The sequence below is a fragment of the Lampris incognitus genome, chromosome 10, assembly GCF_029633865.1.
Source record: "Lampris incognitus isolate fLamInc1 chromosome 10, fLamInc1.hap2, whole genome shotgun sequence".
Classification (NCBI taxonomy): Eukaryota; Metazoa; Chordata; class Actinopteri; order Lampriformes; family Lampridae; genus Lampris; species Lampris incognitus.
This window is the reverse complement of record NC_079220.1, coordinates 56,470,543-56,482,896: the sequence shown is the minus strand read 5'-3', so window position 1 is coordinate 56,482,896 and position 12,354 is coordinate 56,470,543. Positions and strand designations below refer to the sequence as shown.

Genomic DNA, 12,354 nt, shown 5'->3' with positions numbered 1-12,354 from the left:
TGAAACTCCTCACTGTCAGGTGAAAAGAAGCGGCTGGTGACTCCACATGTATGGGAGGAGGCATGTGGTAGTCTGCAGCCCTCCCCGGATCAGCAGAGGGGGTGGAGCAGGGACAGGGCGGCTCAGAAGAGTGGGATAATTGGCCAAGTACAATTGGGGAGAAAAAGGGGGAACCCCCCCCCCCCCCAAAAAGAAACATTGTAAGCTGGCACGAACATTGTTATTGCACGCTGTGACGAGCTGCATATTGTGGTTCCACAAACTACACTTGGTTCAGTTCAGGTTAGTGAAAACCAGTGGCGAGCGGTCATGATAAGCTATAGATGCGGTGCATGCCCAAGGCATTTGAAAATGACGAGAGAATTTACATACAATATAATAAAAAATTGAAAATCTTTTTTTTAATAAGTAACATGAGCATTATTTACATTAAAACGTGTCATTTAAATGTTTGTTTCTCAATCTCTTCGATTGTTTTCTTTTCAAATGGCAACGCGGGTCTGGTTTTCCAACTCGCGTTACCGCAGTCTGCCACATCTGTCCAGCAGCTTACTTTGCGCATGCGCCCTGTGACTCCCAGTTGTATTCCTGGTATGTGGACGTTTCTTCTGAGCGTGGGAGTTTGGTGGGCAGAAAAGCTGGCTGTGAACCAGCTTGTCTATCTTGCTCAGTTTGCTCACCGCCATACGTTTCAGTACTTGTCAATATGAGTGACAAGTCGCATATTATAGAATCGTTACGTTCTGTCCCGTTTTCTCGGAGGACTTTTGAAGATTATTACTGCAGGAGGACGTCCAACTCCCGAACTTGACGTCACAAAGTCAACGAAGAATTTCGCCCGTCACTTTCAAGCTACCACATACGAAAAACAGACGTGGCTAGCTGGCTGCCCAAAGGTTAGCAAACTGTTCTGTTGGCCATACCTCCTTTTTTCTACAGAACGCACAGCCTGGACCACGGCAGGTTGTGGCGATTTAAACAATCTCCACACTGCAATGACAGAACACGAGTGTGCACCTGCACACACACATTGTCTAGAAAAACGTCACACATTTGGCAACACACGAATCCATCATCAGTTGAATGAGGGCGTGCGAAGCCACAGAGCAACATCACGAGAGTTTAAAAAAAATCAGGGACGTGTTGAAGAGACTCGTGGTCATCGTTGTGTACCTCGGAACCCAGGAGCAGGCATCCCGGGGACACTCAGAGGGGGAAGGATCGGACAGTCGTGGTGATTATATTGAGCTCGTCAACCTACTCTGGAAATATGATGAGAGGCTAGCCCATCATTTGAAGACATGCAGTGTCTTTTCTGGCATGTCAAGCCACACCCTGCATGATCTGATGGAGTCTGTGGGGAATGATGTGACGGAGTCTGTGGGGAATGATCTGACGGAGTCTGTGGGGAATGATCTGATGGGGTCTGTGCGGAATGATCTGATGGAGTCTGTGGGGAATGATGTGATGGAGTCTGTGGGGAATAATGTGATGGAGTCTGTGGGGAATGATGTGATGGAGTCTGTGGCGAATGATCTGACGGAGTCTGTGGGGAATGATGTGACGGAGTCTGTGGGGAATGATCTGACGGAGTCTGTGGGGAATGATCTGATGGAGCCTGTGGGGAATGATGTGACGGAGTCTGTGGGGAATGATGTGATGGAGTCTGTGGGGAATGATGTGATGGAGTCTGTGGGGAATGATGTGATGGAGTCTGTGGGGAATGATGTGATGGAGTCTGTGGCGAATGATCTGACGGAGTCTGTGGGGAATGATGTGACGGAGTCTGTGGGGAATGATCTGACGGAGTCTGTGGGGAATGATCTGATGGAGCCTGTGGGGAATGATGTGATGGAGTCTGTGGGGAATGATCTGATGGAGTCTGTGGGGAATGATCTGACGGAGCCTGTGGGGAATGATGTGATGGAGTCTGTGGGGAATGATGTGATGGAGTCTGTGGGGAATGATGTGACGGAGTCTGTGGGGAATGATGTGATGGAGTCTGTGGGGAATGTGCTGCTGAACGAAATAAAACCTGAAATCAAACACGCAAGCTTGGTAGCGATCCTAACTGAGGAAGCCAGCGATGTGTCCAACTTCGCCCAGCTGTCTACAGTGTGGAGGTACGTTACCAGAGGGCGTGGTGGAAGAGAGACCTGCGGGGTTTTCAGGCGTCAGCGCTGACCGAACAGCCGCTGCCTTAGCAGAGCATGTTTTTGCCACTGCGGCTGAAATGGAATGTGGCCACAAGCTCGTCGGTCAAACATGATGGGGCTATAGTCATGCCTGGCCACCTGAATGGCTTGCAGGCCAAGGTTAGGGACCGATACCCTTGTGCTAGTTTTGTGCATTATTGTGCGCACATTCTTAACTGAGTGCTGTCACAAGTGTGCAGCACTATCAAAGACTGTAAGATTGTATTTCAACTTCAAACGGACTAGGCTCATCTTTTACCACTTCTGCGAAGCTCACCGAGGCTCTTGATGACGTTGTTAGGAGACGATTCCCAGAGCTGCTCCAACAAGGTGGACTTACACGTCTCGATCAGTGAACACCGCAGAAGAGAACCGCGATTCATTAACTGAGCTTTTCAATGACACAAAAAATAACCCGTTGGACTGGGACGAGACGTCCATTCTTTCAGCAGGGGAGTTTGGAAATATTTCCAAGAGCCCAGATTCCCATGATGTTTTTTATCACATCGACGTACTTTTCATCTCCTACAAGGTGGAGGAGCAGGAGAACCCAGCTAAGAGGAGCAGAGGAGATTCTGCTGACTAAAAGGCTGCTTATCGAGATCTCTAAAGTGTCGGACACTGTTGATTTCCAAATGCAGAAGCGGCTCTCATCTCTGGAGACGATGGGGTTTCTTGGGCTATTGGACTTTTCTAAATTTCAGTTGTATGAGCGGACCTTTCCAGAGAGCTCACTTAATTCTTTGAAAGAAACAGTGCACAGTTTTTTGATGACGTCCTTTTGCGCAGTGAACTGAAAGTATTGTATGCACCACCTCAGCTGGCGAAGAGAAATGTCTCCGAATGGGCATCTTTCATGCGCTCAAATCGCCTTTGTGGTGGCATGATCCAACTGTTCAGACTGCGAATTGTTTTTAACTATGCCGTCTACGACTGCATCGGTAGAAAGAATGTTTTCGGCATTGAAAAGGATCGAGACCTACCAATGGAGTGTTGCGGTACAACGGCGTCTGGCTGGCCCGGCAGTGATGTCGACTGGAAGAACGCCGCACAGAACGAAGACATCCGACAGCTTTTATGACAAAGCCATCGCAGAATTTACAAAGAAGGATCGGAGGATGGACTTCCTGTACAAATAAGGTAGGACATTGTGAGCTTCAAAGGTCACCGCTCGCCACTGGTGAAAGCGTTTCAGTTCTCAGTTTATCTGCCTCATCTCAGGACGGGAATATTAGCGTTCTTGTGAGTATCCAGGTGTGGGGTCGTTCGTGCGGCTCGGCTCCATGTTGTCTACAGAGAATTGTCGCCTTTTTCAGATTTGAGACTCTGAGCCCTAAAGTACATACCATTATCTCTTGCCCTTTGACCTGTACACAGGAGATGATTCCGTTTGCCGTGGTGGGCAGTGACCAGGAGTACCAGGTCAACGGCAGGAGGCTGCTGGGGAGGAAAACCAAGTGGGGCACCATTGAAGGTACACACCCTCCCCTCCCCCTCTCCCCCGTCTGTCGTCTCAAGTGACGGTATTAACGTTAACATGACTTGTGTACCCGCTGCACCTTTAACGCAGACTGTTGCTTTCCGGAGTCTCCGCAGCCTCGTCTTTGCATTCTGTGTGGTTGGTCAACATGGTGGATGTGTTCCTTCATGGCTAAGGGCTTTTTGTTTTCCATCCCTGAGCACAATATAAACACTTCACGTAAGAACACATGTGCCATGTTAGCTTAGACCACGCCAGCATACAAACAGTGGTGGAGAACAAATGAAGGAATCATTTTGAAGGACAGTTTTTAACTGAATTTATAGGAGTGATGATATCTGATATAGGAGTAGATGGAGGATATAGGAGTTACTCAAAATAAAATAGGTTTTCATGACACCAGTTTTTACAGATAACACAGAATTACTATAACACGTTGCCCCTGAACACCCTCATCATCCTCCCTGTCTCACTTCTGCTGTCTTCCTAATCCCTCGCATCTAATCCTTCTTTTTTTCCTTTCTTTTCTGACCCACACTCTTCCTCGTTCCTTCTTTTTTGTTCATCTCTCATGTTTTGAAAGACGCTCCTAACCTTGGCATCGAGCGAGTGGTCTTTCTTAGAGAGTAGAGGCCCCTCACGTGACTTGAGTCGCTCCCACCACATTCATTCGGGTCAGTTTAACAAGCCGTCTGTTGAGGTTCCAGACTAAAGTCCCGTGCCGTGCTGCTCGGCCAGGCTTCCAGCGCCCACCGTGTGTCTGAAGAGGCTGGTTTGTTGTCGAGATGTCTGCCTCTCTGGCACAAAGAATGTACTGTGAATGCCGGAATGGGAAGCGATGGGAATGTGTGGGAGGGAACAGCCTTAAGGCAGTGGGTGCAGAGGGTTATTGTCTGAGGTCTGGGGGGGAGTGACAACTTGAACTGAGTTCATAAAGACTTTATTCCAGGTTTGTTTTGCAAAGTTTAACCCTATGCCTACAACTCACTTTTTTTAAAATGCTGACACCGGTGCATTGTCAGCATTTTCATTTCGAAGCTATTCCCGTTGCAGCAATAATTCCGGCAGTAGGCTGTGGCTTTCAGTATTAATTACGTTATCAGCTCCTGACAGGAAGTACTTCTCCTCTATCCAACATCATGAAGGAAGTTTAATTTCCTGCAGTGTGCTCTGCACTGGCATCACTTGCAAGGTTTTCACAAATTCAGTCACGGTCTCATGAAAACACAAACGTATTCACACATATTCAGATAGCGCCGGCCTGCCAGGCAGTTTGTTGAGCAGCCAGTCTTATCTTTTCGCAAGCGCTTTGGGAAGAAGGAATTAACCGCTGAGATCTGGACAGGTGATGCTTAACCTGAAGTAGTGGATTCTAACTGTCTATGGGGCTGTCACAGTAAGATGGCTGACTTCCACTGCTGGACCAGGAGAGAAACCAAGAGCAACCAGTCTAGAAACAGAACTGTCCTACCAACAATATTTCCCTCTCCTTTTGTCTTTTTCAAATTGCTCTACAGCTTTTACACTGCTTCTTACCTCCCTTTGATTATCTTCTCCCTCTCCATCTACAGTGGAGAACATAGCCCACTGTGAGTTCGCTTATCTGCGAGACCTCCTCATCAGGTAGGCGCTTGGTCACAGTCTTGGTGCATGCTGCTGTCTTCACATCTGTTTGAATGCCACAAATTATCCATCTGCGTCCATTTAATGTGACGTTATGTGCATTTCATAAACCGTTTTTCGTTGACGCCCGTCTGTATCTTTCGTCTGTGTCGTTCTCTCAGGACCCACATGCAGAACATCAAGGACATCACCAGCAGTATCCACTATGAAATGTACCGCGTGCGCCGCCTCAACGAGAACAACACAGCCGTGGCTCATGCCAACGGCATCCCTGAGCACCACCTCGCTGCCCATGAGATGTAAACACCACCTCTTGCCCTTCCTCCCCTCTGCACAAAACACTACCACATCCCATGAGCCTTTGACCTCTGTCAACAGCCCTCTACCCCATCCTGTCCTCCATCCTTGCCTCAAGTGCCAAGCCCCCAGCACACAGGTGGGAGAGACAAACTGAAAGCCTGCCGGAGGGATTTTGTTTTTGTGATGTTCAGGCGGCTGAACAGACTGTCATCGCATTCATTGCCTCACTTCCACATGATATGCTCCTCCGCTGTAGTTGACGAAAGCAGGGGGAGGTTCGATATTCATCTGTGGGCCACAGTTTGTTTGTACCTGCTCCACACCCTTACAGCATGAACCTCCCGTTTTTTCATTTACTGTACAAGAGCTCTGTGTCTGCCAAACATTACTGATATGCTGCAAATTTCAGAGGTGCCTCAATCAGTAGCATGTTTATCTTTTAGTTTTGAACCTTATCTGAACTGATGTTCAGCAGGCTATCACAGAATCTGTGCTGGAAAAATCCCACAGCAGGATTTCCATGAGGTTGTGGCAACTTGTTTGGAATAAGGTGTTGCACAGTATTGCACTTGAGGAGAACCGTATAATTACGTTGTTGAAGGCATATTGGTAGAGGCTGGTCTGTGCTTTGCTAATATGTGACTTAACTGTCTGTGTTCTGGAGCATAACACAATTGTCCTCCCATGATGAACAGTATAAGACAAAGAGCTGCTTAGCAAAGTAGCAAAATTCGTGTTTTGAATTTTACCCTTTTTCCTCACTAGCATTGTTTTTTTTTTTTGACTGCTACAGTATACATTTGTTAATGTCAGATATATGAATATCTTATCCCCTCGATGCCCTTTTGATTCCAAGTCACAAATATTATTGTTTAAATAGAAATACCTTAAGAGTGATTTAAGATTAATAGTATCAATGCACAATATAAGATGTGAACATTTGACTTCAATTGCAATCCACCAATGCAGAATGTACACACACACACACACACACACACACACACACACATATATATATATATATAGATATTATACACACACACACACACACACACACACACACTGTTCTTGGGCCTACCATAGTGCCTTATTTATTGGAGACTGTTTGCTCGCTTGGTGATTGAAACTGGAAGGAGAGCAGGTGTGTTGATGCCAATTAGGCAAAAGTGACAGAGTGTCATCGTCCCTTTCCTCTTGTTTATCTGGAAACAAAGTCCCACTGTCCCAGTACCATCCGCTCTTCTCTTCTGTCTTCTATAGTATACCCAAGGTCTTTGTTTGAAGCATATATAGGCTAGGCTAGGCTAACTTCCAACGCTGTTGTCATGCTCTGTATATTCCTCTGTGTTCTGATACATTTTTGTACCGGTCTTATTAATAATAACAGATTTTTTGCCTTTGATATCATTGTTATTTTAAAGAAATAAAGATTAAAGTTGTAAATATTCATTTTCTTAGATTTTTCGCTTTGAAGAGACTTTTTTTACTTTGAAAAATATACCTTGTTCCTTCCTTTCGCCAGGTTTTGCAGAGAAGGCTAAATAAACAATCTGAATTTAGAGACTGTGAATACAGCTCACATCCTATAAATGTATATGTGCTCCCCAGAAATCCCCAGGATAATTTTCCACCACAGTGGATCCCAACAGTATTTAATCATAGGTGTAATTCACACACTGGAGCACTTTAATTGCCATGTCATTAAGCTTTTTCTAGATTAGCCCTGAAATCAATATGGCTGCCCGCTAAGCCAGTGCATGGCTGATTAACGCTAATTGCCTGAATGCCTGAGAATGATTGTTTTGCCCGCAGTGTGAGAGAGAGAGGGAGAGGGAGAGAGAGGGAGAGGGGGAAAGAGAGAGGGAGAGAGGGAGAGGGATAGTAGATGAGGAGCTCGGAGTTGCAGACAAGGCCTTGGATCAATGTGAGGAGGTGCCGACATCAGCTAACTGCTAACTGGGGTACTGAAAAGAGGAGACTGATGGTACTGGCGCCGCCTGTGTTAGCAGTAGCATCACGGAGCTAATGGCGGGTCCCTCAGCCATGTGCTGCTACTGCATGTGTCTGTCAGACGGCTGAAGATGTGAATGACTGATGGGGATTAAATGATGATGCATGGAAAAAATCCGTTTGTCACTTGGAGGTACTTGAGTGTATGAAGACTAGATTTGGGCACTGCACTGTCAGTCTTAAAAGTAAAACGGGCTGATTTTAGGCTGTGTGGCGGCCTGTCCAGGCTGCCTCTCCTCCTGCAGCCCAGTGACTGCTGGGATAGGCCCCAGCATCCCCGGGACCCTGAGTAGGGATAAGCGGTTTGGATAATGGATGGATGGATGGATGGATGGAGTGTGAGAGATGGACAGCAAAAGCACGTGAATAATTGTTCACTGGTTATCGGTCTCAATTTGAATTTTACATTTCTTTAAGACTGACATAACCAAACGAGACCATCCGTGAGAAGATTCAATATTATTATGTAATTATTCCAAATGTTTGTCTCCAGCAGTGGTGTTTCTGGCCACCCTAGGCGAGATCGCCCCCCCCCCTTCAAAAAAAAGCGCCATCTTCAGGGGAAATAACACTTTTTAATTTGACTTTTATAAACACAATAAAATAAAAGTGCAACAGCAGGTGTGCAAAAAAGTTAAACAAGACCCAGCAATTCATTGTTGTCCACTGCAGTGGTCATGACGTTTCTGCTCATATCTCTCATACTATACATGCCACTCTATTAAGACCTGTTGCCCCTGAAAGAGGACGATGGTGCCTTTAAATGATGTCACATGTGGGGGGGGGGGACCTTGCAAACATGCCTGTGACTATCTTGAAGAGAAGGATACAGCTATCCTTGAACTACCGGCTTAATGTACAGGGCCATAGTCGGGATCATCCAACACCAGACACTTTAATCCCTTGTTGGGAAAAGGAGGGGAGGGAAACAAAAAGCTTTGGATGGACAATGACACAGAAAGCAACACAACTTGAAGTGGATCACTTAAACATTAGTCCATCAGCGCCTTTGCCAGCAATACCACCTTGGATACTTCCAGATGCCACCGTAGATTTCACATTATTAGAAAAGAAGAATAAAGATAAAGAGTTTAATTTAATATTCACATACCATACAGGCTTATATTGATAATCACCACAGTTATGTCCAGATTTATACGGCTGAATCAAAGAGTTCAGTAAATAAAGTAGGAGTAGCATTTTTTTGTTCCAGAATTTCATATTAAAGCAGGGAAAAGGATCATTGAGGAAATATCAGTACACACAGCAGAAATACTTGCAGTATTGTTAGCAGTGCAGTGGATAGAGGAAACAAGACCATTGAGAGCCATTATTTGTTCAGACTCCAGTTCATCGCTAGCCAGTTTACAATAGAGTCATTCAGAAAGCAGACCAGACATTTTAATAGAGGTACAACAAACATTATATAGAACTCAAGTGGTGGGTCTTACAGTATAATTTTTATGGGTTCCAGCACACATTGGCATTGAGGGAAATGAAGTAGCAGATAAGGTTGCAAAGAAGGCTACAAAACATAATCACACTGATTTGGTAGTTACTTTAAGCAAGACAGAAATAAAGAGCATTATTAAGCACAGATTGAAGGAAAGGTGGCAGAAGCAACGGGAGGAAGAGAGGAAAGGGCGGTGGTTTTACACAGGTCAAATGAAAGTGGGAGAAATGAGGTGTGCAGGAAGGAACAGCAGAGATGAGACAATCATTTCAAGACTCAGATTTGGACACACTGGACTAAACAGTACACTTTTCAAAACAGGCCAACACAATCCAGGCAGATGTGACTACTGTGGGCCAGAAGACACATTAGAGCATGCTATGACGATATATTGTCAGAAATATGAGGCGGAAAGGCGTCTGACTCAAAATCTCTGAAAAATAAAAATACAATTTGATTTAGTAGATATTCTACAGAAGAACTCAACTGAGTGTTATAAACTCTCGTTTCAGTTTCTTAGAGTAACTAATTTAATTAAGAAGATTTGGGATTTTTTTGGGGGGGGGGGGTAGCGTAAATAATAGCTTATCCACACTTTATACCAGCCCGTGGCGGTAATGCATCATTTCGTTGTTTGCCAACCGCCAATAAACACCAAGACGAAGAAGAAGAAGAAGAAGGAGCAGAAGATGAAGACAAAATGGCTGCCATCGGAGGAAGCGCGTTTTACGGAAAAAAGATGTAAGCATGATATTCATAAATAAAAAATGTTTTCCTTTATTTTTCAATTGTTTGGAGTAAGTAAACATTTTCCGGTGTGGGAAGATGGCGGCGCGTTTGCAGCGGCTTCACCCAGGACCGACTATGCAGTGTCTTTGTCCGTGTCTACGTCTAAGTTTGTGTCGTTTGTGAAGTTTTCATTTCGATCTTAGATTTTTCATTGTTTATTTTTTTTCGTTTAATGGCTGGAGAGCTGGCGTTGGATCAGCTGGGAGAGCTTGGTCTGCCGCGTCCGGTGGGCCCAGGGACCACGGCCCCTGCCTGGAGCTGCACCCGTAGAGGAAGCACCGAGGGCGGGCGATGCGCCCTCGACAGCGGGGCAGGCTAAAAGCTAACTGCTAGCCCGTGTAGCGCAGCAGTTCCCGCAGTCTTCCTGGCTGGCGTTCGCTCTCTGGACAGTGACTTTTTGTTTTCTGGACTGTGTTGCACTGAGTGGACTGTGTTGTCAACTGCTTGTGTGTTGTTGTTGTTTTGTTGTTGTTTTGCTTTGTTTTCTCTGTTTTTGTATGTTTTTGGTGGTGTCGTTTTTGGAAGTTTTGGATGCTTGTTTTTATCTTCTGTGTCGCACTGCTGTGGGCTGGGTGAAACGAAATTTTTGTGTACGAAAGTACATGAAAGAAATCACAAACTGTACCTGATTCCCGATCTCAGGAATATCTGAGTGAGTTTTTATAGCTGAGCTTATGTATTTTCATTTGAGAAACGCGAATTTATAAACGTCCTCTGTCGTGGACATCAGGACTGGGCGCTTAGTTTGTTTCACGTGTTTTCAGTAGACAGCTGTATGGCGGAGGCAGAGAGGACTCTCTCACTGAGGGAGATTCTGACATGCATTTGTCAGAGGACGAGAGTCCAGAGAGAGAGGACGAGACGGAAGAGGGTGAAAACTCAGACGAGGAGGACCCAGATGAGGTGGGCCAAAACCAACATGTAGGGTTCTGAGGTTTTTAATCAGTGCCAAAATGGAAGGATAACCTACAGAGATGTGTTCCAGCAAATGGATCCCAACGTTTTATTTTGGAACCTAATGAAACAGTTAATGAGGAAAAAATGTTAACACGTTCATTAGAACAGGGCTGGGCCGGTGTGGGTGCAGGTTTTTGTTCCAACCAAGCAGTTCCACACCTGATCCCACTAATCAACCAGTAGAGTCTTTGCTGAGGAACTTGATTAGGAGACACAGGTGTGTAACTAATTGGTTGGAACAAAAACCTGCACCCACACTGGTCCTTTCTGGATAAGACTGCCCACCCCTGCATGAGAAGGATGGACGTATAAAACAAAGTGCAAATATGTTCTCAAGTGAACTATCCCTTTAAACATTTTTTTAACATGTTAATTGTGCTAAATTATTTTTTGTGCTTTGTCTTTCTCAATCAAAGCTGTCTACTTACATGCAGCTTTGATGGCAAAACAACAAAAGGTTGAAAGGTGAGAGTTAATGGTGAGGTCTACAGTGATGTCTATAGACCTTTACACACCGGAGACGTGACAAATAACCGACATGAAATTTCGCATTTTCGTGTCGGTTATTTGTCACGTGTCATGCCCCCCCCCCCTTTTCTTTCCAATTGAACTTGGCCAGTTACCCCACTCTTCTGAACCGTCCCGATTACTGCTCCAACCCCTCTGCTGATCCAGCGAGGGCTGCAGTTGCCAGCCGCTTCTTTTCACCCGACAGTGAGGAGTGTGGCCAGAGGGATATATAGTGCATGGGAGGATCACAATATTCCCCCCAGTTCCCCCTCCCCCCTGAACAGGCACCCTGACTGACCACAGGAGGCGCTAGTGCAGCAACCAGGACACATACCCACATCCGGCTTCCCACCCGCAGACATGGCCAATTGTGTCTGTAGGGATGCCCGACCAACCCGGAGGTAACACGGGGACTTGAACCGTTGATCCCCGTGTTGATAGAAACCCAGCTTTCTATCTCAAATTAAACAAAGTTCTGTTGTCCACTGCAGTGGACGTGTTGTAAAATTTGAATAAAATCAAGTTTTAAGTTTTTTTCTTTGCACCTAATTTATGTAAAAAAAAAAAGAAAGAAATTAAAACAAGTTATATTTCCTGGGTCTCAAGTGTGCAGTTATAAGATAATTAAAATATATGAAATATAAGATTAAAAAAACATTTACTAATGTGCGATCAAATATTTAACAACAGGTCTCATTTAACTCATAACAAATAAGTCTTAATGTGAGTGTTATTAATTTTATTTTTAGAATCATTAAAAACACATATAGAGTGTCTGGGTGGCGTAGCGGTCTATTCCATTGTCTACGAACACGGTGATCGGCGGTTCGAATCCCTGTTATACCTCTGCTTTGGTCGGCGTCCCTACAGACACAATTGGCCATTTCAACGGGTGGGAAGCCAGATGTGGGTATGTGTCCTGGTTGCTGCACTAGCGCCTCCTCTGGTCGGTTGGGGCGCCTGTTCAGGGGGAAGGGGGAACTGGGGAGAATAGTGTGACCCTCCCACGCGCTACGTCCCCGTGGTGAAACTCCTCA

At 45.5% G+C, this 12,354-nt stretch overlaps 1 protein-coding gene across 1 annotated transcript in view; it reads left to right on the top strand.

Annotated features, from left to right (window-relative positions):
* Nucleotides 1-7,150, top strand: part of LOC130120016 (septin-9-like) — a 37,335-nt gene extending 30,185 nt beyond the window's left edge. The window contains exons 8-10 of the mRNA XM_056288629.1: nt 3,573-3,669; nt 5,247-5,298; nt 5,460-7,150. Of these exons, the coding sequence (XP_056144604.1) occupies nt 3,573-3,669; nt 5,247-5,298; nt 5,460-5,601 (291 nt within the window). The 3' untranslated portion in view covers nt 5,602-7,150. The remainder of the gene's footprint in view (nt 1-3,572; nt 3,670-5,246; nt 5,299-5,459) is intronic.
* Nucleotides 7,151-12,354: the final 5,204 nt, after the last annotated feature.